Source organism: Parasteatoda tepidariorum, chromosome 8 (genome assembly GCF_043381705.1).
Source record: "Parasteatoda tepidariorum isolate YZ-2023 chromosome 8, CAS_Ptep_4.0, whole genome shotgun sequence".
Taxonomy (NCBI): Eukaryota; Metazoa; Arthropoda; class Arachnida; order Araneae; family Theridiidae; genus Parasteatoda; species Parasteatoda tepidariorum.
In genome coordinates this window covers 45,316,813-45,343,408 of record NC_092211.1, presented here as the reverse complement: position 1 = coordinate 45,343,408, position 26,596 = coordinate 45,316,813, and the positions used below count along the sequence as shown (strand labels likewise).

Genomic DNA, 26,596 nt, shown 5'->3' with positions numbered 1-26,596 from the left:
TTAAAAATTTCATTTGCTTCAAAAATAAGCAAACTGGGAATAACAGTCGACAAGTTTCAAGCACTCAGTCTTGAAAATGGGAGCCTATTTTTGAGTGATTGAAACATGTCTAATGTCTATTTCTATTTTGTAAATGTTTGATGCGAATGAAGTTTTTAATCAAGTAAATCAACGACTTGGAATGTACTTCTTTTCTCTATTACTTCGTGGCAATCGATTTTTTTTTTCAAACTGTCAATTCCTCTTTAAGCTTTTAACTTTTATCACTAGGCTAGCCGATCGTCAATCATAAAAAAATGCCATATAGTTTCAGGTTAAGGTCTTGTTATACGTTTAGAGGTTTTACTATATTTTATATAATATATTGTTTTAGAAACAGACTATTCCTAACATTTTCTTTCTTCATGGTTCTAATTTTTAAGATTTTTTTAAAAATCTTCTACTATTTTGTTTCGCAAAATATTTTTCTGCCCTTTTTTCCAGCTAAATCCTTTTTTTAATGTATAAAGGACAAATAACGAATTTATAAAATTGCGTGATAAGTACTTATTTGAAAATTTTTAATTACTCCCTAAAAGTGATTTAAAATTTGTGATTTGTAAGAAAAATATAGTCCTTCAATTAGCAAGCACTTTCACTTCAGTATAATTCTATAGTTAACAACAATACTTTAATCTTTGAAACTACCAAACTTAACAATTTCTGGAAAGAAAAAACCCTTAAAAGTACTCTTTTGTGATATTCTGAAAACAGTTTTATACTCATAAGCAAACATTTCAAATTAATTGCATTAATCCAAATAATAGAACCACTTACTTATATACTCATTTACATATCACTTTTAAATAAAGGATTTTACGTAATTATCACAGAACAATTATTATTTTTGCAAACACTTCCATGAAGATTGAATTAATTTTTAATTTATTTTCTAGTCTGGCATTTATTCCCTGTCTCGAGTATACATTTATTCCGCAAAACTTTCAAAAATGGTTCATTTAAATTTGAGCCTCGTCTTCTTCCGAAGAGAAAAACAAAACAAAGCTTTTCCCCCTAACTGCAACTGCAGAAAACACTTTGCCTGTACATTTCCCTCCTCGCTTACAGCTCCCTTTACCCTGAGTGTTATCTTAGCAGGCATGAGGAGGAAGTTTTGTGAAGTTTCGCTTGAGAGAAATTCAACCCCTAGCTCTAACATCTCAACCGCGAGAGTAAGTTCCTTATGGATTTAATAAATTTACCCGCTTTTAATTAGTTTTCTACTATTGGGCCAGCATGAGATCCTCTTGTCTTTTAAAAGCTATTCCAGGAGCTTCCTTAGCGCAAAGTCTGCTTGGTTTAAAAGGGGGGGGGGTTAAAATGACATGAGGGGGTTTTGCTTTAGGTGACAGGATGAATCGTCCTGAATATGTATTTTGGTGGTTGACAGCTTTGTATGGAAAGATTGAACAAGGAAGATATAGGTTTAGCTTATAGACTTGATTCGTAGCATATGTGCATCTGTAATTAGAATTTAATTAAAAATTGGAGTATCGTGTCTTCTTGAAGTCGGTGATTTTGAGGAAATTAAATCTGTAAGTATATTAATTTAATAAACTTTTGATTGATAGTTTACATGGTTTATTTCAATAAATAAAAAAATTAAGAATAATTTAGATTTTTTTTTTGAATTTTAAGAAGTAACTTTTCTCAAGATTTATTTTAATTTATTTTTTACACAGAGTTTGAAACCTATCTATGTGAATAAGAATAATTGTTCCTCTGTTCATTCTGGGTGAGCATGAACTTTGACGTTCGTTATATTGCAATATAATTTAGCACACTGACAGTTCTAACAAATGTGTCAGGATTAAATTCCTTTTGGGCTTAATAAATTTTCTTGCTTTACATTAGTTTTCTGATATTAATTCATCGTACAAACCTCTTGTCTTTTGAAAATTATTCCAGAACCCTGAACTTTCTGATTTAGAAAAACTTCTAGATTTTGAAGGTTTGTATGACACAAATAACAGGAAGCGAACGCGAGTTCTTGAAGCGACTGGCAAAATCGACTTGAATCTGTAATTTAGTTATTCATAGAATCTGTAATTTAGTTCAGTTATTGTTTAGTAATATAGTTAGAATTCAGAAACTTGAATTAGCTGTAGATTACAGCATTGCAAGAAAAGACTATGACCAAGGAAAATATGGAACTAAAAGGGTTAAATAGAAAAAAAATATTAAGTTATCAATTAGAATTCGATGATTTTAAGCAAATGAAATCTGAATACATATTTATTTATTAAACTTCCACTGGAAGTAATTTAGCTTGAAAAAAAAATGAAACGGAATGGTTTTAATATTTAAAATATTATTCTAATATTTAAAGTTAACAGTAGTCTTTCTCACAATTCCATTTTACTCCAAGAAGCTTTTATAAAGTTGAGAAAAAAATCAATTGATTGCATTTTGTAATTTTCTTGAAATGATTCTTTAAAATAATTTTTTTAAAAATAACCAAGATAAGTACATGACAAAAGCATTGTCGACAAGGTACATTCTAATATGATATTAATAAATTATTTTCTGGTAAAATTATAAGAAAACTTGGATTTATGGATTGGGGTTAAAGACCCATATGAAAAAGAAAGAAGTGTCTCTGCTATTATTGGAGGGAGAATCGTGAAGCCCATGTCTACTTAAAGAAGATAAAATCCCTTATGACTCACCATAAATTCATTCCCTGAAATAGTACATTATTTTACATGAAAAATTCACTGTTACTAGAAATATTTTTATCATTATTGTTCATAAGTGAAATAGTACTTAGTAGTAAAAGCATGCATGATTGGTCTAAATGGGTATAAAATAATTGGCAAGTCATAAAAATGTGTCAGTAATAATTGCCTTACTACGAATTACAACTTTTTAAAATTTTAAATGAATTCTTCAGAAATTGTCACTTATAAAACTATTAACATGAATAAAAATTATTAAATACTATAAATTCATTAAAACAATGTTAAATTTATGAATATGTAGAACGAATTTGAAATGGTAGCTTACAATGGTTAGATTACGGTAAATGACCGGCAAGAAGTGTTCCAGTCTATGACCTTAATAACAAATTTGTGCCCGCTGAGCTATTGTAACCATAAACATAGAGAATTCTCATAAAATATCTGATCACCGCCCGTAAATTGCCGGCCTTCACATTATGTGAACAATTTTTCATTTTTGGCAAACCGTACATAAGATCACGTCGTTAAGAAAAAATCTCTTCCGAATCTTAAAGATACTTTCGCGTGTTTTTTCTTCAAGATCCACAGCAGTTGCTAGTATTTTTAGGACATCTTATAGCTTTAAAAATATACTCTAGGAATTTTATTTGAACGATCTATTTATACATATTTAGATTAATAGAAACAAAAAGAAAACTGAAAACAAAAAAAATCTCCTACGCACATAACTCTTTTCAAAAATGAAAAATATTGTAATCGAATTCTGTCTGTACAATCACTTATATAAATAAATATAGTTGGACGTTTTATCTGAATTGTTATTGAAGTATGCAAAGATAAAAATGGAATTTGACGTGCACAGTTACTGATAAAAGCAATGACGGTAAAAGGAATTTTATATTCTTGGGCAAAGATAGTAGCAAAATTCTGTATAATGGAAGAGAAAAGTTAGTTCGAAATATTTATTTTCATGGTCGTCTGTATAACCATAAACATAAAGAATTCTCGTAAAATATCTGATCACTGCCAGTAAATTGCCGCTATATTCTTAATCTTATGCCGCTATATTCTTAATTATTTTAACGCTTGTCGAGGAGCGACAGAAATGCCTCCGAGATCAAAAAATTTAGAAGGGGTGTGAGAGAGTGTCATTTATTGCCGTTTGGGATTCGAACCCAGAATTGGCGTATGACCAGGACAAGAACCAGGTTATACCCAGGAACCAAAACATAACATGATGTTGTAACCATCATGGAAACTGGTGTACAACACCAAATTAAATTAGGAAATGAATGTAATAATCTTATACATGAGCAGTCGACTCAACTAATGCAGCTGAAATTCGTTGCAAACAGGCTTTTTCCACAAATTAGGGAGCAGGCCGTAATACATTAACTGCCAATTTCCTAATTTTACGGTAATTTCTTCGAGTATAATAAAATAATATTAAATAGAGATATTTTTATAATAAATATTTCAATTCAATAACAGGAGTAAATTGGATAAAAACTATCTCTTGTACAATGTCATCTCAGTTGAGAAACAAAAGCGTTTATATACATTCAGGGGCGGATTAAGCGCACTCGGGGCCCTAGGCCATTCAAATTTTTGGGTCCCTTTGATTAAATTTTTTTCTCGTATATTTTTTATTTATTCAAATATAAAGGTATTTATATATCTTTTCATTTAAGAAAGCATATTTAAAATTAAAATAAATAATAATAAATTAAATTTTACTTTATTTTGTTAAATTAGAGATAAAATATAATCATAACATATATATTTGAAATTGATTTTTTTTAAAAATAATTGTTCTTCTCAATTTTTTTAAATTTATTTTCAAAGAATCAATTTTAAGGGGACCGCTAATCATTGGAGGCCCCAGGTCATGGCCTAGTCCGGCCTAATAGGTAATCCGGCACTGTATACATTAAATAGACTAATAATTATTTAAATCTATGAAAGCATAAAACACATTTAAAAAGTACTATCTAAAATGAGAAACAAGCTTTAAAGTTTTATGAATTTAAGCTAGAAAAATAGCAATTAAATTAATGATCAAAATAGTTTTTCGGAGTTTAAGCAAGAATAAATAGGGTAAAAAATTTCCCTTAGAGATAGTCAAAGATGCTACAAAAATCATTAAGTAGTACATAAAAAATTCAATAATAACATTAAATCTATTGGTATATGACGTAAAACAAATTTTATAAAGTAAATTAACAAAACAAATAGTAAGACATGCTTATGTAAACATATACTAAACCAGAGATCAAACTAAATTTCATTAATTAAGTTAAACCATAAATCACTTAAAGTTTAAAAAAAATAATAATAAGTAAATAAATAAAACTGAATTAAACTGAAGTAATAATTAAAAACTGAATAAAAAAAACAGTCTCTTAAGTTTATATTTAAATTTCTTAATACGCATTAAAATGGAAATTTGCATTGTCCTTGAACTAACTAACACTTTGACATTTGAATACGGAAAATTAATAAATTAAATTTTCAAAGAAATGCTTTTTTTCCAAATCTTACTGAGGCATATATATTATTGAATTTCAAAAGATATTTCAAGGTAAGAGATCAAAGTATGCCTGCAAAAGAGATAGATTGCCTTAGGTGACATAACAAATTGAATTCAATACCAAATACAGGAGGGGATCGACTGCATTATGCGGAAAGGTCGGATGAAAGAGATAGATTAGATTTTGGTTTATGGTAATTATTTAGAACTTATACGTTGCTGCAATTAGTTTAGCATTAACTTTGATAGAAAGGATAATTAAACTCAAAAAAGTAATGTCGGAATTTCACTTAAAATGAAGTTTATTTACTTTCAATATAAGTTGAGAATTTTAGTTTAATTTGCTTTAAAAGTGAATTTTATACAGAATTTCTATGATGCAAATGTAAGGAAATATATCAGTTAGCAGTTTTATCATGATTATTAGTTGTTTATGAAAAATTTTTTTAATTTTCATTACATTCTTCAGCTAAATTTTGTGAATTTATAGTACTAGGGATGTTTTAACATCAACTTAAAGGTCGCTTTTTTTTACTTCATGAAATATATCGGCATAATTAAAAATCAGAACATTAGCACGTTGCCGCAAATGACGACTATAGCCATCCGAATTTTGAAGATATGAAAGTAAATGACGGTAATTTTCGTCCTGCACATTTTAATATAACTTTTGAAACTAATTAGATATAACTTTTGCATCACCTCATATTATATTCGATTTTCGTATGTTGCAGAAGTAAATGATATTTTAGTTGGTTAAAATGAACATTCAAGCAGAGATTGGATTTCTATGTAAGTGTCTTATATCATTCATAAAAATACCTCTGTGGAATTTGATGTAGCTTGTTGGAAGTGGAAAAATAATTGAGTTTGAGTTTAAATATGCATAATTTATATACTGACTGTTTGAAGTTCAACTATGTATAGACATGTGTTCAGTTCAAATTGCATTCAGTTTTGTATAAACTTTAGTATTTCTCAAACTAACTCAATTTCTTTTTCAAAACATGTTTTTAAAACAACCATTATAAGCGTATCTTATCAAACGTAGTGTATCACACTCAAATATTTAATAAATTACTTAAATTTAATTAAGAAAATTTAATTTATTAGTTTTTAAAATAAAATTGTAAGACATTGTAAAAATTAATAAATATATGAATTTTATTCGTAATAATTTTTTTTAAGATCATGTATGAAAGTCTTATATTTATTAATCTAAAGAATAAAGCATCATTAAAACGTACTAATACATGTTCTAATGCATTAAGTGTACTAAGGCATTTATTTGTTATTTATTTGGTAACACATTGAATAAAAAAGATCATTTTGTCATTTGCTCTAGGAAGAGAAAAACGTGTCGTGATGAACAATTGGTGGTTAAAGCCTTCGAGAATTTGCACAAAAAAAGTGTGACAAAATGCGATAATTTTCTCATTTAACATACAAAACATATTTTCAACAAATGGAAAGAGCTAAATTTAATATGGCAGTCATAAATAATAGGAAAAAATGTGTTTCTGAACCTGGTCTTTAAATTAAAAGAATGCTGCAACGCGTAAATTTAGTATTAAGTTTGATAACTAGAAATAGTAGGTATCTCTATAATTTCTCTATAATAGGTGTCTCTATAATTTTATTTAAAAGAAAAATGTTTTGTTTTAATATAAAAGTTTGATTTCAAAAATGTCAGATGTAACAGTCTCATATTAAAGTGCATTCTTAGTAGATTGAACCTAGAAATCCCATAATGTAAATGTAAGTACAAGTTACATAAAAAATTAAATTGTTTAATTGATTGGTTACAATTTTAGCTATATTTTAATTAATGCGTAACTAAAATACAAGCTAGCTAGATTTTATTAGTTAAATTAGCGTTTAATTAAATTTTTCATGTAAAACATAAGTTACAGCGTATCTGATACTTTTTATGAACTTCAAACTTTTCAAAACTTCTTTTAACATAATACATTTTAATGATACTTACAAGAGAAATCCATTGACAATGTATTAGATTTTAAATCTTAAATGTATAGCATATTATGAATTTCGTAAATATTCATCAATTTCAACAATTTTTTATTTTTGTAAAATCGTACATAAGATCACGTCTTTAAGAAAAAAATCTTTTCTGAATCTTAAAGATACTTTTGCGTGTTTTTTCTTCAAGATCGATAACAGTCACTGGAATTTTTAGAACATCTCTTAGCTTTAATAATATACTCTAGGAATTGTTTTTAAACTATCTATTTATAAATATTTAGGCTAATATCTAAAACAAAGAGAATACTGAAAACAAAAACAAAACATTCTACGCCCATAACTATTTTTAGAAACGAAAAATATTGTAATTGAATTCTATCTGTACAATCACTGATGAAAGTAAATATAGTTAGACCTTTTATCTGAATTGTTATTGAAGTATACAAAGATTTAAATGAAATTTGACGCGCATAGTTACTGGTAAAAGCAATGATGGTAAAAGGAATTTTATATTCATGGGCAAGATAGTAGGAATATTCGTCTGTATAAAGGAAGAGAAAACTTAGTATGAAATATTTATTTTCATGGGCGTCTGTATGGGAAAACAAAGTAACATAGTTCTACATTTGTCTTTCATAATCATTAGTACGAACAAACATGATAAAGGTGTTTATTATGATTGGCTATCGATAAAGCAAAATTTTCAAAAAAACTTTCATAAAGTTGAAAAAATTCCCTACCTTTAAAAGCTATTATGTAAAAAACGAAAAGCATTTTATTTGGTTGGCTTTTTCTACCTTTTAAAAGATTTTCGAGAATTATCAAGATATTTTTTCAAGAATTCGAAACTAAATATACATACAATTAACAATTCAGCACTTATCATAAGTCATAATTACTAATCAAATGTAGTTTGGACCATGTCTTTGCATGCACTTTACAAGAGGGGGATTATCTTATAAGGAATTTACGGCAATCACAAGTTTATTAATTAAATGGTTTTTAGTACATGACTTTAATTTTGTTTTATTAATTTCTGTTGACTTTAAATAATTTATGTTTGTAAAAATACTTTTAAAAGCGTGAGCATCAATAAAAAAACATATTCGATGATGGAATATTCATAGGTCATGAAATTGTGTTTGTTTCATTTTCTCCAGTTTAGTTAGAAACGTGTAATAAACTTCAAATAATGCTCCTTTGCTATTAAATAGAGAGCTGTAGCGCATGAACCGGATATTCGAAGGAGTTTTAAAGTACACAGTAATCACTTTCATGCCATATAATTTAGGTGCACTGAATTTGGTGTGAATCGGGTTTGAAATGCGAATTTGTTACAGGAATACATATAACAAAATATTCTGTTTTAAACATAGATTAGGGGGGCTTTACCCCGTGTTAAGCTTTACATAGGTCTCACAATTTCCACAGTTTTTTTAAATGTTCCTTGACAAAAAACACTTCGTTAAATTGATTTTTTAAGGCTTAATTTAAACATAATTATTTTTCTCAGATGCCATTTGAACTTCATATACAATTTCGTTTTTAATATTTCTATTCTATTTTTGGTGTCCATAAAAACTCATTAAATGATTTTGACAAAATAATTATTTATTAAAAGAGAGCAAGGTTAATAATCTATAATATCTTGCATCTAATTATATCTTACAATATTCCTAATAATGTCTTATAACAAAAAAATTTTTTATTGCTTAATAGTGCTTAATAATCAACGATTTTAATTTACATGTCAACAAAAAATACTCGGACCTAACATCATCTTTACCTGTTTTTGCATACACATTCTCAATAACTAAATTTTTAAATTTGTAATGAATTTTTAAAATTTAAAATTGATAAAGGCTTTGGTGTGCTAAAGACTTTTGTTTTTATATTTATAATTTATTCAATCTGGCATACGGGTGACCAAGAAGAAATGTTTATTTTTTGTATATATTTACAATTTTATGAGGAGAAAAACTTAAGTGTTTTCAGAAGAATTTAATGTAATGTAGTTTAATAAAATGTTTAAATAACATAGTTTGGTTATCTCAGAAATATTCAACTTTTATTCGGCCTCCGCAAAAATTTTACTACTATGATTTGAAGGACGCAGGGAGCTAATTATAGCAAAGATAATCGTTTACATTGCCACTGGTCTTCGCTAAGCCTTACATTTCCGTGAAAATCAACTTAGATAACAAATTGATGGCAAATCTATTTGATGGATATTTAAGAGCCACAATCACAATTTTAATCGCCCCTCTTTTTCTCCGAATTATGAAACTGTCAAAATTCTTTATATAAATTTAAAAGTAGAAAGAGTGATTTATTGAAACTTAAACGAACGTAGTAATTTAAGTTGGAACATTCTGAGTCAGATAATTTAGCCCACTTCTCGAAACATGGCTTTGTTGGGTCTGAGGACCTACTCAACACATTAAATGCTAAACGTATTTGAACTCCACACTCAATTTCGTTTTCTAAAAATTCTTTATTTGTTTTCTCCTTTGTTTTTGATTCTAGAAAAACGCATTTCTTCGTTTAAAGATACATCTTATATTTTCCTACGGTATTTATTTATTTATATCGTTACTTTGCAAAGTTTAGTTCCCCGCGGAGCGACAAAACTTGAAAATTATACAACTGTGATACTTCCTTCGAACTAAAGTATTAAATAGAAAGTATATATACTGGAAAATTGGATATAAGGCTTCATTTACTAAAATTTACATTAAACATTAGATAACAGGCACATATTTTTTAAAAATTAGTAATAGTTTCAAAAGTTCGAAGATTATACATAAGTAAAAGTATAAAAGTAAATATAAAAATGAATACTTATTTTGATAAAGTTTATATGTTATTGAATTTACTCAAGTTTTTAAGTAAATCTCATTTTGTTTATCATCATATATTTTAAACATGAAAAACTTACATTACTGCAGCTTTTTTTTTAGAACCCCACAAGATCTGGCTTTAGGTATACCTGGCATTAGATTTAGATTAGTATAAATTCCATAAACATGATTAAAAGAAAAAAATTTTATGTCAAACTTAATTTTGAAAAGCTTACATTACTTTTTTTTTAGGCCTGTCGGGATATGGCGTTTGGTATACCTGGCATCAAATTCATATTTGTATAAATTCAACCAAAAACAAGTTGTAATGTTAATTTTCTCTTTGTTTAATTTTGCATAAAGTAAAATTTTCAATATTCACAAATTCAGAATGAATAAATTATGAAGCATTTTCGATATTTGGGTGTGTTTGGTGCTTAACAAGTAACAGTTTCCATTAAAAAAGATTACTTCAAACAACATGAAAACTTCATGGAGGCATCGTTCCAAAACTGACACATAGAAAAAGAAACTAGTTTTCCATAATATTTCCCTCATAAAGTTTGCAACAAATGCGTAGCAATTAGAGATATTTGACTGTGGGTGAAAAATACCACCTCATTAACATAGGGCGGTAGTTTTATTTGCATTTCCTCATAATACACGCTTTGCCGAACCGACACACCCACTAAGTCAACCCAGTGGGTCATAAAACGGATAACTTATCGGTGTATCTGCAAGAGGAAGGGTCGCAATAGCTAGAGAAACAAAGCTTAATTTTCCGCTGCCGTGCATTTGTTTTCCCCAGAAATCTCCGAGTTATACGTATATCCTATCTCTAAGGGACATAGATAACAATATCGACTCTTTAATGCTTCAGAAGACAGTGAAGCGTTTCGATGAGGCTAAAGCGTAACATCCGATGCCTTTTGTAAAGTTCAGGAGGATTTGATCGAAGTATTATTGAGGAATGGATTCTGTGCAGAAGTTTCTCTGAAGGAAAAAAAATTATATTTGCAAACATTAAGTCCTTTACCGTCGTATTTGTTAGGTTTCGTATGAACTTGGAAGATTGTAGTCTTTATTGTGTATTTTAGGGAGACTTCGTACTAGAGTCTGAGTGGCTCAGGTGAGGAAGATAAGTATGTAATGGATTTGACAAAAGCGAAAAGGAAGATACGATCTATATAATAATTTTTTTTTCTTCAATGTTACATCGAATATTTTTATTTTCAGTGACATTCAGAGAATATTTTCATTCAAAATGTTTCCATACATTTGTTCTTTAAGCAGATTCTTATTATCTCTTCCCTAATAAGGGAAAAAAAGTGGATGTATTTTAAGTTTATAGAATTAAATTCGCAAGTGAAATGGCTTAGAGCAAACTGAATCTAGTTTTGAAAGAAGGGGATGATCTAAAATATAAAATAATGCATTTATATTGTACGTGGAATTTGATTAATTTATCAGTTAATTTTAATAAAATTATAATTATTATTATTTTGATTAATTTTTCCTTTCTTTATTACATAAATAAATTTGGTTGCACACTTAGGATATACTTCTCTCAAGCTAATTTTACCCAAATCAAATTCTCATAGTTTATTGCGCAAAACTTTCAACATTTTCTTCACAGAATTAATTTTTTTAAAGCTGCAGTCACTAAGTATTAAAATTCTCTTTCATGAATTCTCTTGATAAGAAGTAAATACTAAATTTTGGATATAAGTCCTAATTGCTAACTTTTTAGACTTGTATAATGAAATAATAATCCTGTATGTTCACATGTTTGGATAATGCATAAGTTTAGACTCAAAATCAATTTCTTAAAAAATAATTTTTTTAAGTTGATGGGTAAGACTACGCAAAAAAGGAAATGAACGAATCTCATTGAAATTTTTTACACTTCTTAAAAAATCATAACCTTTTAACATAACCATTTTCACAACACAACACTTGTTTTTTCCCGAAATTAGTACATTTGGATTACAACTTTCTAAATTTTGCCAAAAATTAAAATTTCTATTTTTTATAATAAAACTTAAGTTTTATCACTAAATTGTTAAATTATATTATATAGTTATGCAGTAATTGACTATGTACTATTTAGAATTTTGTTTTCATAAAATGATATGCGCAATTCTATCCACCACAAGGCTGTATTTTTAGAGCACTCCAAAAGTGGTTAGAAATTCAAACCTTGTAAATAATAGTGCATAAATATTGTTTAAATATTACTTTTCAACTAGCTTAAATTTTGTGTAAAATAATCATTTTAATACACTGAAAAAAATTTTTCACAAAATTATGCAAAAACGTGTCAAAATATCTCGAAAACAAATATAGTCGAGCTTGAAAATCACTTGTTTTCAAAATTGCAAAAAACCTATACTTATTTTTAAGCAAGATGCATAGTCTCAAAGGAGGAAAGGAGAGAAAAATGTGTTAGACAGATGTTTGGTGGCTGCTGGTAGGATTAAGACTAAGGACCATCTTGAACATAGTAGGATGCTCTAACCACCGTAGTTGTACGCCCCAGTCCAGGGAGAGTTAGAAAGCTTTACATAGTGTTCATCGCAATGGCGTATCATAACACACATTCCATTTGCTTAAAAATATTTAAAATACAGCAAAGTGAGTAAAAAGGGAAATTAAAATTAACGATTTTTTGACAAAGCTATTCATACTTTCTGTACCATTAAATTGGAAATAATTATGTCATGATGTTTCATTGTGGTGACCAACTTGTGAAGCTTTCTGACTCTCCCTGAACTGGGGTGAGCAACTATTGTAGTTTGTGTATCCTACGACGAACTTCAAAGTTCTCGGTTCGAAACCTGCCAGCAGAAATGAACATCTCTGTCATATGTTTGTAGATCTCACCTCACATCGCTTTTGAGACTAAGCATTTTATAAAAATGACTACACTCTGCCTCAATTATGAATACATGGGTTTTTAGACTTCATCTATTACTTGTCTTTGGCCATTTTGGCATATTTTCTCAATTTCGAGAAACTCTTTTTACATAGTGTATGCATCGTATGTTATTGCCTGCGTTAAGCAACAGTAAATCCATATTGAATTTGCTTATATCAATATCCTTCAAAGTTTTAGTTCAACCCAGAAGATAAGGGGATTAATGTGTCTAGCATAAGGGCAAAATTAGTTTCGGAAGAGATATTTTGATGTAACTAACAACCATCTGCTCTACATGAAGAGAAAAATCATGAAATTCTTTCATAATTAATGTAACCTAATGGAAATTATAACCCAAATCCCCCCCGTAACCCATGAAATCAGGGTATGTCAAAAATGTTTGAATCGACCAGCCTTCGATAGCCTTCGCTGGTTTTTGAAGCTATCTAGAAGCAAGCGGTATATCTTATGAACCTTCCTAGTCTTTCTCAATTATATGCAAATCACACAAAATATGCTTTTTTTTCCGCTCCTTAAAATTCACCTAATCTCTTATTGAAATTAGTTTTGTTTTAAGATGATATGCTTCTAGGTCAGTTGAATCAAATGGAGGTCAGTTGAATCAAATGGAGCATCGTCTTGAAAAGTTTATGTTTAAGACACACAAAACTCTTAATACTGAATCGAAGAAGGTCGCAAGAAGATTTTCAATATTGAATTTTACATTAAAAGATGAGTCATCTGATGCATTTTTAAAGGGTCTATTCAAGGCAAAAATTTTTTTAGTTTCTCGTAGCTAGTTCTCCAATTGTTGCAAATAAAACTGCAAATGTTTTAAAGGATGTCCAAAATCGATCTTTGGTGGCTAACAGCTCTAGCTAACCTAAAACGAGTGACATTGGGAGTTTATTTAGCGCGTTCATTATAATTAGTTACATCAAGTAAACTCAAGGAAAAAAATCTGAATGGAATAAGAAAGTGTCGCTATGGATAAGTAGTTTTAAAACTACCTTAAACCAAACATTTGTTTTGTTGACGGATAAACTTTTGAAACTTGTTTCTATTAACCCAAATGATGAAAAATCAACTATAATTAAAGTAGAAAAAAATGAGTTAAAATTTATCACTACAAGGTATATTCCTCAGTAAAATTGCTGGAGTGTTATAAATTTTCAATCTCATTTCTTGGATAAAATCAATAACATCATTTTCGCGTATGAAATATATAGTTACATTTAATTTTGATGAGTTGAAATTCTTAAAACGCGAATTACTTGAACTTATTACATGAAGTCAACGAGGGTTGAAATAAATGGTAACCAGAAATTTATGAATTATTTCAACTCATATATTGTATTTTATAATTTTATAACCGTCGTTGGACGACCAACGCAATTTTTGAGTTTACGACTACTAATGTTCAACTACGTAGCCTTGTAATTTTGAACCCAATCCAGAAGACAAGGAAATTCATGGATCAAGTAATGAGAGAAATTTGCCTTCGTGAAGGACTTTTTGATGGAACCTACCCGCATTTGTGTTACATGGAGAGGAAGATCACGAGAACCTCCCACGGTAATCCTGAAAGCGAGGGGACTCAGACCTACAATCCGGATATTTCGTGTCCGAACAGTGGTCGGTTCAAGTTCGATGCGGAATACGTATCGACCAGCCATCGCAGGGATTCGAACCCGGTTCACCTAATTAGAAGGCGAAGGCTTTATCCCCTGAGCCATCACAGCTCTGTGTATTGAATTGGTACATTCCTTTTGGATTAGTGTATCATTCAACACTGCTGATTAATTACAATTAATTGGTTATTTAGATTTTTACACCAAACAGGCTGATACATTCAATACAATTTTGTATGCCTCATCACACTGTGCGTGAAGCTGATCATTGAATTCTAATTCATTTAATGAATCTCTTTAACGGTAATTTATAACATAGAAATGTAGTTTACATTAAAATTAAGAGAAATTACAGAGCTGTTAATTAGTTTATAGACCAATTTAAATAAGCATATTTTAAAATGTAGCGTAATAGCATAGAATGACATTTTAACGAAGGAGCAACTCTTTTAGTTTTAAACTCTTAATTTACGATGCAACCAGAATCAAAATCTTCAATAATAGCAGAGTAAAATAATAAAAATAAATATTACAAGCAAATAATTTTAAATTGTGGGTAAAAATTATTTTATAGGAAAACAATACTGTAATGACTATTATTAATTGTATGTTGAAGACAACTAAAATAAATATGGAAGTCAGTCAGGGAGCATTGGATCTTTCTATATGATTTTCCAGCTAATAATAGCAAAATGGTCTGAATACAATGTGAAACAACTTTATTTTTATTATTTGTTTATTATTCGCTATTTATATATTCGTTTTTTATTTGTTTATTTATTAGTTTTTGAATCTATATCAAGTAAAAATAATCAGTGTACTTTTCATTTTGAAGCAAATTGCTTGATTTAGTTTACACTAAAAAAATATTAAAAGAATATTTTTCTTATTATGAAAGTTTTGTGGGATTTTTCTCACAGTTAACTGGGTATAAATTTAAAAGCTAAATGCTATGTCTTAAAATTCAAATAATTCAGGTATTGAAAAATACCATTAGAGTTTTTAATTTATTACGTAATAAATCACAAAAAATACCTAATGCTGAGGATTTGTCCAACAGCCCTCTGTAACATTCTTCTAATAAAACTATCCGTGAGATCCATAAATAAATAGTAACATTTGAGATGAAATACCTGGAAATCCTTTAAAAATAAATTACTTCCTAAATTCTCTCTAAGATCTCTTATATTTGGCGCACATTTTGAAGTACTTTATTCTCTATCCTGCAATCTAATTAATGAACTTAGAGCGCGTTTCTCGAACCACTCCTCGGAAGCCTTAAGGTCACAAAGGAATCATTTTAATTATATTTCGAGGCTGAGTCTCAATAAGTAGAAGAATGTCCAACTGACATGCGCTCCAGAAATAATTGCCAAAGAGGCAAGTGAACTTCTAGAAGCGATTTAGTCTTTTGCTTCACGGTTGAGCTGTGAATATTTACATAGTTAATTCCCAGATCTACATACTTCGCACTTGAAATGATTGACCGACAGGAATTACCCTCCTGCAAATTTATTGTTCACTATTTCCTTAATTATTGCTAACCAAATTATTTTGTACAGGCAGAGGAAAAGGTAAACGTAGAGTATTTGTAGAGGGGATCTGAATGAATAAAATTGTGTATCAGTGCTAGGATGCACTTGATGCAGGAAAAAATTAAGGAGCTTAATTTATATGACAATTAATTTGAACTTTTAGCTACATTCAGTTGTAATAAAAGTAAATGTGATGACTCAATATATTGTTATGAAATGGAAGATATATATTTTAATTATATTTTCAAGCAGATTCTCTTCCAACTGAAATGCAATAACAGTTGTAAAAGAGGCAAGTGAATTTTTAGTAGCCATTTAGTTTTTTCCTTCGTGGCTGGGATGCGAAGATTTACATAGTTAATTCCCTGATCTACATACTTCGCACTTAAAATGATTGACCAATAGGAATAGTCCGTCTGAAAACTTATTGTTTGGTATTTCTTTAATTATTCTAACTAAATTATTTTCGTACAGACAGAAAAGGTAAATGCATTTATAGATAATAAATAATGAATAAAATCTTGTGCTGTTTTATGGATGTACTTAAAAGAATGAAAAAAAAAAATAATAATGTATAGAGCAATAAAGAATATTCTTTTGTACATGCAGCTTCCAAGAAAATATTAATTATAAATGGAAATTTTAGTATGAAAATATAATTTTTTTTCAGAGTATTAGCAACATGTCTAAAATGAAATTAAGACAAATGATCTATAAAATTGGGTTTGTATAATCAGTAAAAATAATCAGATTTCATGTTTTGAAAATTCCAAGAGAATACACGTCAATAAATCCGAAAATTTAGTAAATTCTGGCAAAAATGAGATACGGTATGGTAATGACATTTCTGGTTAATGATGGTCAATGATAAACAAACAAAATAAATGGCATTTAAGCTGGTTAAGCGAAATTCTGGTTCTTGAAATAATAGTTCCAATAACTAGACTTTTAGTAAGAAATGCGAAATTAAAATGTAAATTTAACGTAAAATATGGTTGTTGTACACTGCTCTAAGGCATTATGGTAAATTTACAAAATTTTACCACGTTTACCAAATTTTATCACATACTATAAAACCTTATTTAATTGTAAAGTTTATTAAGATTAACACCGAAGAGCTTCGATAAAAATTAAAGAGGCCTTTAGTGTTCCTATAGAGACAGACACAAAGTTAATTTTACCATATTCTGGTGGTTTCTGGAGGTTCACATTAAGAATGCAAAAACAACATTAAGATTGAAACTGCCTTAACAAAACATGGCAAGAAAAACCTTCTGAATTCGAGGATGAATTATCATTTGCAACTCAAGAAAAGGAAGTGATCTGAAATCACGGATAAGTTCACCTTTTCAAGGTTTATTTTAGATTTTATAACCGTAACTGAAAAAAGGGTTATTTGTGCAGGGTCTTATGTAATTTTTTTACCACTTTAAAAGTGAAGGTCAGTCAGATCATTTGAGTTTTCAATGTAACCAAAAGCTGTCAAAAGCTTTATTATTGGAACTGGAGACTCGTTTTGAGATGTCTTGCGAGAAATTGTAATTTCTTAGAAACCATTAATTTATACACATTTGAAATATTTTAAGGATTTGAAGCATGTTAATGAAACTTAGCAACTATTAAGGCATTTTAAAGAAATCAATTTTTACAAATGGAATATTTAAATTTCAGAAAATGATTTATTTAATAAAATGTTTTAGTAACATGCTAGAAACTCTCAATATGAGTAATTAGTAGTTAACTATTAAGTATAAATTTAAGAATTATTTAAGGAATACTAGTTTTTAATGTTAACGTTAGTCAAAATATTTCACCTACTTCAAATTCCAATTTGTTACATCTTTTTGTATCTATTGAAATAAGTTTGCTTTAATGTTACATTACAATTTGTTAACGAAAGAATACGTTAAACTGGTCGTAAATGTTAGGTATTATATTTCATAAACATTTATATTATTTTATAGGATATTATTTTTAAAATTTGTTTTATATATCTACACATTTAAAATGCGGAAATATTTAAAAGCTTTTCTCAAATTTTCAAAGATGATGAAACAAACCTAATAAATATTTAAAAACGCTCACGATGAAAATGTTTCTAAATGTTGAAATCAAGCGATAATTGTTCCCAGAAAAGAAATAAATTAAATTTCAGAATTTTTGAGAAGGCGTAATTAAATTTGCATACGGAAATGATTTGTAGAAATTAGTTTCTCAAATGCAATAATTATTTAAATCTTTAACTTTTAAATAATATAAATAAATACATGATTATTGAAACCATTCTATGAATAACTGCTTTAATTATTTATTGAAAAATACTTTATTTGACTGCGGTTATAAAAAAAAAACTATTTTTGAATAAATATTGATTCTATTTTAGAAATGCTTTCTCCGTATTTATTTAAACTTACATAATTAAGATTTATTTTTGAATATTTTTATTGACTAACGTGTTTCAAAGTTGCTCATATTTTTACGCATACATTAGCATTTATTTTAATTAAGCTCCTTTGAGAATACAAGGCGAAAATTAGGTATTTTCTCTAAAAAGACTACTTTTTTATATTTTCTCATGTTTGAATAAATAATTTCTTGTTAAAGTAATGCCTAATTTAATTAATTATCAGTTTTAAAATATATTATGCATCCTTTAAAAATAACAATTAGGAATTATTTCTAACAAAATATAGATATTTGAATATTAAAGAAAATTGCTTCATTAAACTAGGTCATACATAAAATTTTCATTTTCAGAAATTTTTTCAAAGACATTTAATGTAATTAAATATTTTACGTAACTAAAAATTCTTTACGTTACCTCGAGTAATGAGCAAAATAAATTTTTAATTATAAATTCTATGCCGGTTAAGTAGAATAAATAAAAGATCAAAAGCATTTAAGCTTTAATTTCTTAAAATTGTCTCTTTACAAGCGACAATTAATAAATTAAATTCTCTCTAGAAGCACATAAAAGTTTCATAATTACAATTGTACATCAATTTTTAACTGATGTGTAATTTCATGAATAAAATGTTTTAAATATAAAATTAATCAACTTAAATGCTATTAACTACAATTTAAATATCAAAAATTAGTATTTTTATTTGCATTTTATTTAGAAGCACTACTCACATTTTAAATGAACAAGTAGCGTTTGGAAACATCGATATAAAATAAATAGCAGAAAAATTGGAACAAATGATATCATAAAATTCATAATCATAACTGAATATCATAAAGTTCAGAAAGTGCAAAACGAAAAAGCAATTTCTGATAATGAATTGTATTTATAAATTAGGAATAAACTTAGATTTTTTTAATAAGTTATGCATATCGTTTCAATTAAAAAATAGTTTAATTGGGTGTGCTGATAAGAAATGCATCCAAATATTTCACGAAAGTAATTACAACTAAACAAAAAGTTGATTTGTCACTTATTACGGAAATTTGACGCAGTCCATTTGTGTTTTTTTTTAACTGGGTCATAAATATGCATATTTTATGTAGTATGTGCTACGTTTTCTAAAAATTAATTAATACTTTGAAACATTTTTATCTTGAAAATATTTTTAAAACAATCTACTTTTAATTTTAATGAACAAAGCATTGTTATGTTCGGCAAATTTTTTCAGTATTAGTTTCTAAATTAAATTTTTTGTAAAATAGAATAGGAAATTTTAGCATAAAAACAACTTTATTGGAATGTTTTATTGAAAAATTTATGTTTTTATTAGACGATACGGAACTGTAGGTGACATGTAGTCACTCTTTATGACTGTGATCTCATAGTGGTCTTCGAACATTCCTTGGAATGTACTTACCACTAGACGATCACGGCCTTGAAGAAGGAAAGTGCAAAAATGTGACATCGGGTCACTGAATCACATTCTGTAATTTTTACCCTTTCCCTCTTTAAGGCTGTGATTATATAGTAGTTAGTACATACCATGTACTAATGAATGTCCGTGGAATGTACAAACCACTGTACTATCACAGTCTTAACGAGGAAAAGGGTAAAAATGACAAAATGTAATTTGCAATTGCAATTGCAAATGCTACATTGCAATTACGGATAAAAGTATATTTTTTTAGCTTGAAAAAAATATTGAATTTTATGCATTCCCTTTTGAGGCAAATCCACTCATTTCATAACGATAATAAAAATAAAATCGCAAGAATTTTGAAATTACGATCGTAATGTATACGCTTAAAATAATTTTTTTCTCCTTTGAATAATATAAGTATGAACATGTTGGCATTGATGAACATGTCTTACGCATTAGACATGTTTTAAATAAATTTGGTTGAAAAAGCGAATAACTATTTAGCGAGGTTGGCATGTGTTAATCAGCCAAAAATTGTGTTTTCTTTTTCTGAAAAGCAAACTTTTAAAATTTACAAAATTTACAATTTACAACACACTTTAAAATTACAAATTAAGCAAAATTTAAAAATTGAAAATATGCATCAAATTTAATTTTCATTTTCTTGATTTTTCATCAACTGGTAAAATTCAACAAAAACAAATTTAAACTACAACCATCTTTCTCACTTTTGCTATTAATTAGTAAAGTTAATTTATTATTAGATTAATTTTTCTCTTCTAATATACTATGCAAAATATAAGCATTAGTAAATAATTATAATATATTTTGCTTAACACTATTGTGTCTAAAATATTATTCTGCAATGCTCTACTCTACTACACCTTATCCCACTACTTTATCGACTACTATATCCTATTTTACTCTATTTTTCGACACTGTTACTTGAACTATCCACAACACCAAACTTTTCAATCCTTCTATATCAATATTAGATAAACCTGATGTAGCAGATAAAGCGTGATAAAAGCCAAGACAAAAAATCTTTTGCCTTCCCAAATTTCTAAAATTTGAATATTTGTACGATCGCTAAATGTATCTGCTTTAATTTATTCTAAACAAATGTAATTATCTAATAATATATGCTTTGAAAACCTTTTGTTTCGTTAACTGATAATTTTAATGAGAATAAAGACAATACATATGAAGCTATTCAGAATTTATTTAGTTTTGCCCCTGGTGTCTATAATACTTACAGATTAAGAAATTGACTAATGCCTATAAATATTATAAAAGCTTTGATTTCATTATGATTGTAAGATCGAGAAAAGTTGCACAAAATCCTCCTAGACATAAATAATATTTAAATGAAATCCCTATAATCACTTTATAAAATTGGCAGTCATAATTTAAGGAAGAATAACTTAGTTATTTTCATTCAGTTAAGAATTTTTTTTTGACTGAATAGCTTTGCGGAAGGAATTCTAAAAATTTGATTATAATTTTCAATAGCGCGCATTTTTCGTGATTTTATTTTAATTAATTGATTAATCTCATTCAAAGAATAGCTAGATAAAATAAGATTAAATTGCAATAATTGCCATGCGAACTCCAATGTTGGCTATGGTGCTAAATTCCGTTAACTGAAAACGCAAATATTTATTTTACTCTATACTATATTATGACATCCGGTGGCTGAGTGGTAGCTCTTCGCACTCCCGTGCCACAGGCCCTGGGTTCGATCCTCGGGCAGGGCAAGGTTGACTCACCCTTTCATCCCTTCAGTAGGTCGATAAAGGAGTACCAAGCATGATTGGGAACTAAACACTGGGCGTACCGCGTTCGGCTGACTACCTGACAGGAACATTTTCTCCTGCACCCTAGAGCCCAAGGTCAAGAAAACTGAGATGGGCACAGTAAGCCTTGGCCCTCTATGGGCTGTCGCGCCANTAATACATAATAATAATAATAATTTTAAAAATTATAGTATAATTAAATATTTTTATAATAATTTTCAAAAATATTTTATTGTAATAATTTTTCTTCTTTTCTTTTTATTAATCTTTATTAATTTCTCTATATTATTATTATATATATACGTTATCCTTAATTTTACTAAAGCTCACCGGACATCACAAAGAATGAAAGATTAATAATTAATTAGTAAAAACAAGCAAAATAATTTTCGGTGAGACTATGGCTTCACCGAGATATATAAGTGTTCATTAATTGGAGCTGTGATCTAAAATAAGAATCGTCTGCAATTTAAATTGCAATAATGCTTAATGTTAATCCTATGAAAAAATTCATTCTTCGTCCATCCCACACAAATGGTTCGTAGCAGAATTTTCGAACGTTCACAGTGACCTTTTTCAAGCTATGGACAATCAGTATGGCAAGTATCATTGCGCTCTCTGTCGAATGGTTCAGAAGTCTATGAAGGACACACAGACGAACATTCATATCTAATATTTATGGATAATCCCTGACATTTTTAAAGTATTATAAAACCAAGAAAACTATTACAAATAAGGTTTTCTAATAAATTTAGAAAAGCAGATGGTGTAAATTCGAGGGCAGATCAACAGATCCTTTTTTTTTTTGGTGAAATTAAGCGCCAAAATATGTGATAGTTTACTTTCACTGAAAAAAAAAAAGAATAAATATATGTATAAACTCACCTTGTACAACCAATTCTACCGTAGAATCGTCATGTCCGTAGAGATTGGATGCTCGACAAGAAAAGACAGATGAATCTTCCCTTCTAGCAGAATGTATGTTCAATTGAGAGGTTAATCCATCTATATGATCATACTCCCTCTTACTGTATCTGCTCTTTGGAAAAACACAAATATTTATTTTTCCGTTATCTTTTTTTGCAGTAAAACAAAGAAAGAAAGCATCTCCAATTAAATGTAAATATGAAGTAAATATTTATGCGCAATATTATTGCGCTAAAATTTTGAACAAATAGCAGGTTTTGAATATGTTAATTGATGGAGATCAAATCTAAGAGTTGCATTTGATAATTTATTTTAGTTTAGATCCATAATAGAAGAGGTAAAAGGATAAATGCTATCAAAAAATAGAGAAGCCTTAACTATGCATGATCTAAGCTGTAATGTCTGCAATTTAAAATTTTTAAACTACATATATTGATTTTATTTTTGATTTATTTTTTATTTTTTTGTTGATTTTTTGATTGATTGATTGATATTTATTTTTTAAATGGATCATTTTTGCATTTAATTTTTACTTTTTTTTTAAATTGACTGATTTTTAGTTACAGACAGATTAAATTAGTTGAGCATTGGATCATTTCTTTAGAATAATTATTATTAACAAAGTTTTTACATTTCAATCTATTTTGATTTTTAAATTTGCATTGACGTATGAGGAATATGTACGAGTACGAAGTGTATGAGTGTTCTTAAGCGTTGAGTAAAAGAACATGGAAGATATGCTTAAAATAAGGATATTAAACTAATTTCTATTGCCCTACATAGCTGTAATTCTAATGATAGATTTTAGATTTTTTTTTCTGATTAAATCATTTAAGGCTGTCGTTAGCATTATATTTCGACTTCTGAGAATCATTTAAAAATAATTCCACAATAGGTTAAAACGGGTTTTTTTGTTGCAACTTGTTATCGTATATTTTCTTCTGATGTTTTGTATGGCTCATGTTTTTAGAACTGAGGCTATACTATCATTTTTCTTTATTCATGATATTTGAATATATACACTATTTAGTGTAAAATATATCCTATCTCTATTTAGATCTTGACGAGTTACATACTGTTGAGGTTTGAGTTCGAGATTAGTTAGATAGTTTGAGTTTCCTGTGCTGGCAACATCTTATTGTTTTTATATTGCTTTTGATGTAAATAAAAGTTAAGTTTTCAGTTTGTTCTACGTGACTTTCAGTCTGATTTGCTCTCAACAAAATCCAACACATACCAATAAAGCTAATTTTTTTATAAAGATGCATTTAAAGTATAGAAAAAACAATATTAGTCTAAAAAACATTTTTCATCAAATATAGGGATAGGATATAGAATTATAACTTTTAAAATCTTTGAAATTTTACAATAAAAAACAAAGGTAAAATTTATTTAATTTTTTTCCCATATAGAGTGCGAAAAATCATTGCTTACACCTAATAAAATAATGCAGGAATTTTTTAAATGAAGATCCATTTATTATGATAAACAACTATCAACCGTCGAAATTTAAAATTGCTACAATTCTTCTAAAAATTGTCTGCATTTAAATTTACACTCTAATTATTGTAAACATTTACAATTAGTACTCCTTTGTTAGCGACACATAAACTATGATGGAATACTTATAGTAAAAAAAGAAACTTTTATTTCCAATTTTATTGCTGCTGCAAGTAGCCAAAGAAAATTTATTTTTTTAACTTCAAAAGAAAGAGTATTCAAAACGAATACAATGAGGGAAAATTTACCGTGTTTCCGGCTTTATGGGAGCATCAAAAATCTCCGTATCTCCCAAAAATCCGTAATTTTTACCAAAACAATAAAATATGATTTTATAATGTGTGACAAAATTTGGTAAAACTTGGCAATTTTATCATGGTGCCTTAGAACATGGCATAAAAACCATTTATTCAATTAAATTTACTTTTAATTTAGTATTTTTAATTAAATCTGTGGTAATAAGATCTATAATTTTGAAGAATTTCCAGCAAACCGTTATGATATTTATGGTTTACAGTGATATTTTAGTTTTACCAAAAATGTCATAACCATGTAGTACGGTAATTTTACCAGAAATTTTTTCTCAGTGTATTGTTACTAATTTCACTTAATATCCGAGTATCAATTCGGGTTCCTTCATCCTGAGTTTATAATGTAAAGAAAATAAGAATACACAGTTGTTCAGAACAAAAATAATGATTTTTGATGAAGGGTTTTAAATATCAGTATTCCTCTTTGTTAATCAGTTTTTTATTCATGGAAAGAAAAGGGTTTATAATTTAATTGACGTAAACTCATTATTAGAATCAAAAGAGGATCTGCAATAACCTTGAATAATTTTAATTTTTCAATAATATAGAAAGTTATTAACTTTCAAATTTTGAGAAACACTAATGATATCAGATGAAAACCATAAAAGCTTCAGTAATAAAAATTAAACAAATTTATAAGAACTTAAATATAAAACTTCAAAAATACATCGTATATTTTTCTCTGCATCTCCTTATTTATTGATCTTTTTTGTTCGAAAAAACAAAAATAAATGAAATATATTCCAGAATATAAACAAATAAAAGATGAGTTACAAAAGAGTTAAGTTACGATCTGTATATCTAAGTTTCTAAAAACAAATAACCTAAATGTAACCAGTGTATCTTTATCCTTAAGAAGCACTAACCTGGGAAAAATAAATATGCTGTTGTATTCGCAGGAAAATAGATCATATATTTCTACATAACACATGCACTTTTCAATTTTTCCAATGGCTTTTGCGCCGAAATAGAAAAATAATCTTATTTTTTTCTCCAAAGGACAGCGTACCTGGGTATTGTTCCATTGTTCAGTGCTTCTCCATCTTTGAACCACGTGATCGAAATTGGCTTGTCTCCGTGGGCTTTGCAGTTTAGATTTACTTGATCACCTTTTTTCACTTTTTGGGCACTAAATTTAACTTTAAAATGTGCTGGAACTAAAAAACAAAATTGAAAAATAAAAAAAGAAGCTATTAAATATACTAGTTAAAAATATATTCTGTTTAAGATTGTAAAATATGAAGCAATTTAATTAATTTTGAGGCTAATTAAAATAATGTAAAAAATTAAATACTTTGGGATTATGGAAAAAAGGAAAAAATATTAATATTTTGATATATATATATATATATATAATGTTAAGCTAACTGATAAAATTACTTACTCTTTCATTTATAGGAGCTAAAGAAAAACATATGCAAATAAATTTGTATAACCTATCACGTTTTTTTAATGAGAAAGACTCATTGATGCTTGAAATTACAGCAGTTTACTTTGCTGATACAATCTTTAATTTCAGGAAAAAAACGGAGTACTTTTAATATATTGTAGTTATGTAATACTTTTATTTACGTTAAAATACTTTAAACATTTATTTATTCAACATCATTGCATGTCAAGTTAGTTGTAATGCCTATTTTTAACATGCATTTAAGAATGAGTTTATTTACTTTCAAATTTTTAAACGTAAATTATTCAAAAGAAAGACTTTTGGAAATGTTTTGCATATTTAGACTATATTCTGCATTACTATTAGTTGCGAACTCATTTAAAAAGCTTTTGACTTCAAATTAGCGTAAAAAGGATATTAGACATTTAACTAATTTAAATTTATAAACTTCAATTAATTTATTTTCTTAAATAGTCCAATTTATTGCGTGTTATTAAAAGAAGACATAGTCTAAGTTTTGATGTTTTATAACTTATTTTGCAATTTTTGAAAATAATATTTTGCACAATTTATCTAATTTACCTAGAAACATTTGTAATAAGACTTTCCTATTCAAACCTTGTGCATGAAATTTGGTATATACGTTCGAGGGCGGCAATTTTAAAATTTTGTTAAATGAACTGTTTCCG

General features: G+C 28.0%; 1 protein-coding gene across 1 annotated transcript in view; it reads right to left on the bottom strand.

Annotated features, from left to right (window-relative positions):
* LOC107452972 (cell adhesion molecule Dscam1) overlaps positions 1–26,596 on the bottom strand; it is a 245,490-nt gene that overhangs the window by 33,896 nt on the left and 184,998 nt on the right. The window contains exons 12-13 of the mRNA XM_071184720.1: positions 25,527–25,674; positions 22,665–22,813 (exon numbers count right to left, since the gene is read on the bottom strand). Coding sequence (XP_071040821.1) covers positions 22,665–22,813; positions 25,527–25,674 — 297 coding nt within the window. The remainder of the gene's footprint in view (positions 1–22,664; positions 22,814–25,526; positions 25,675–26,596) is intronic.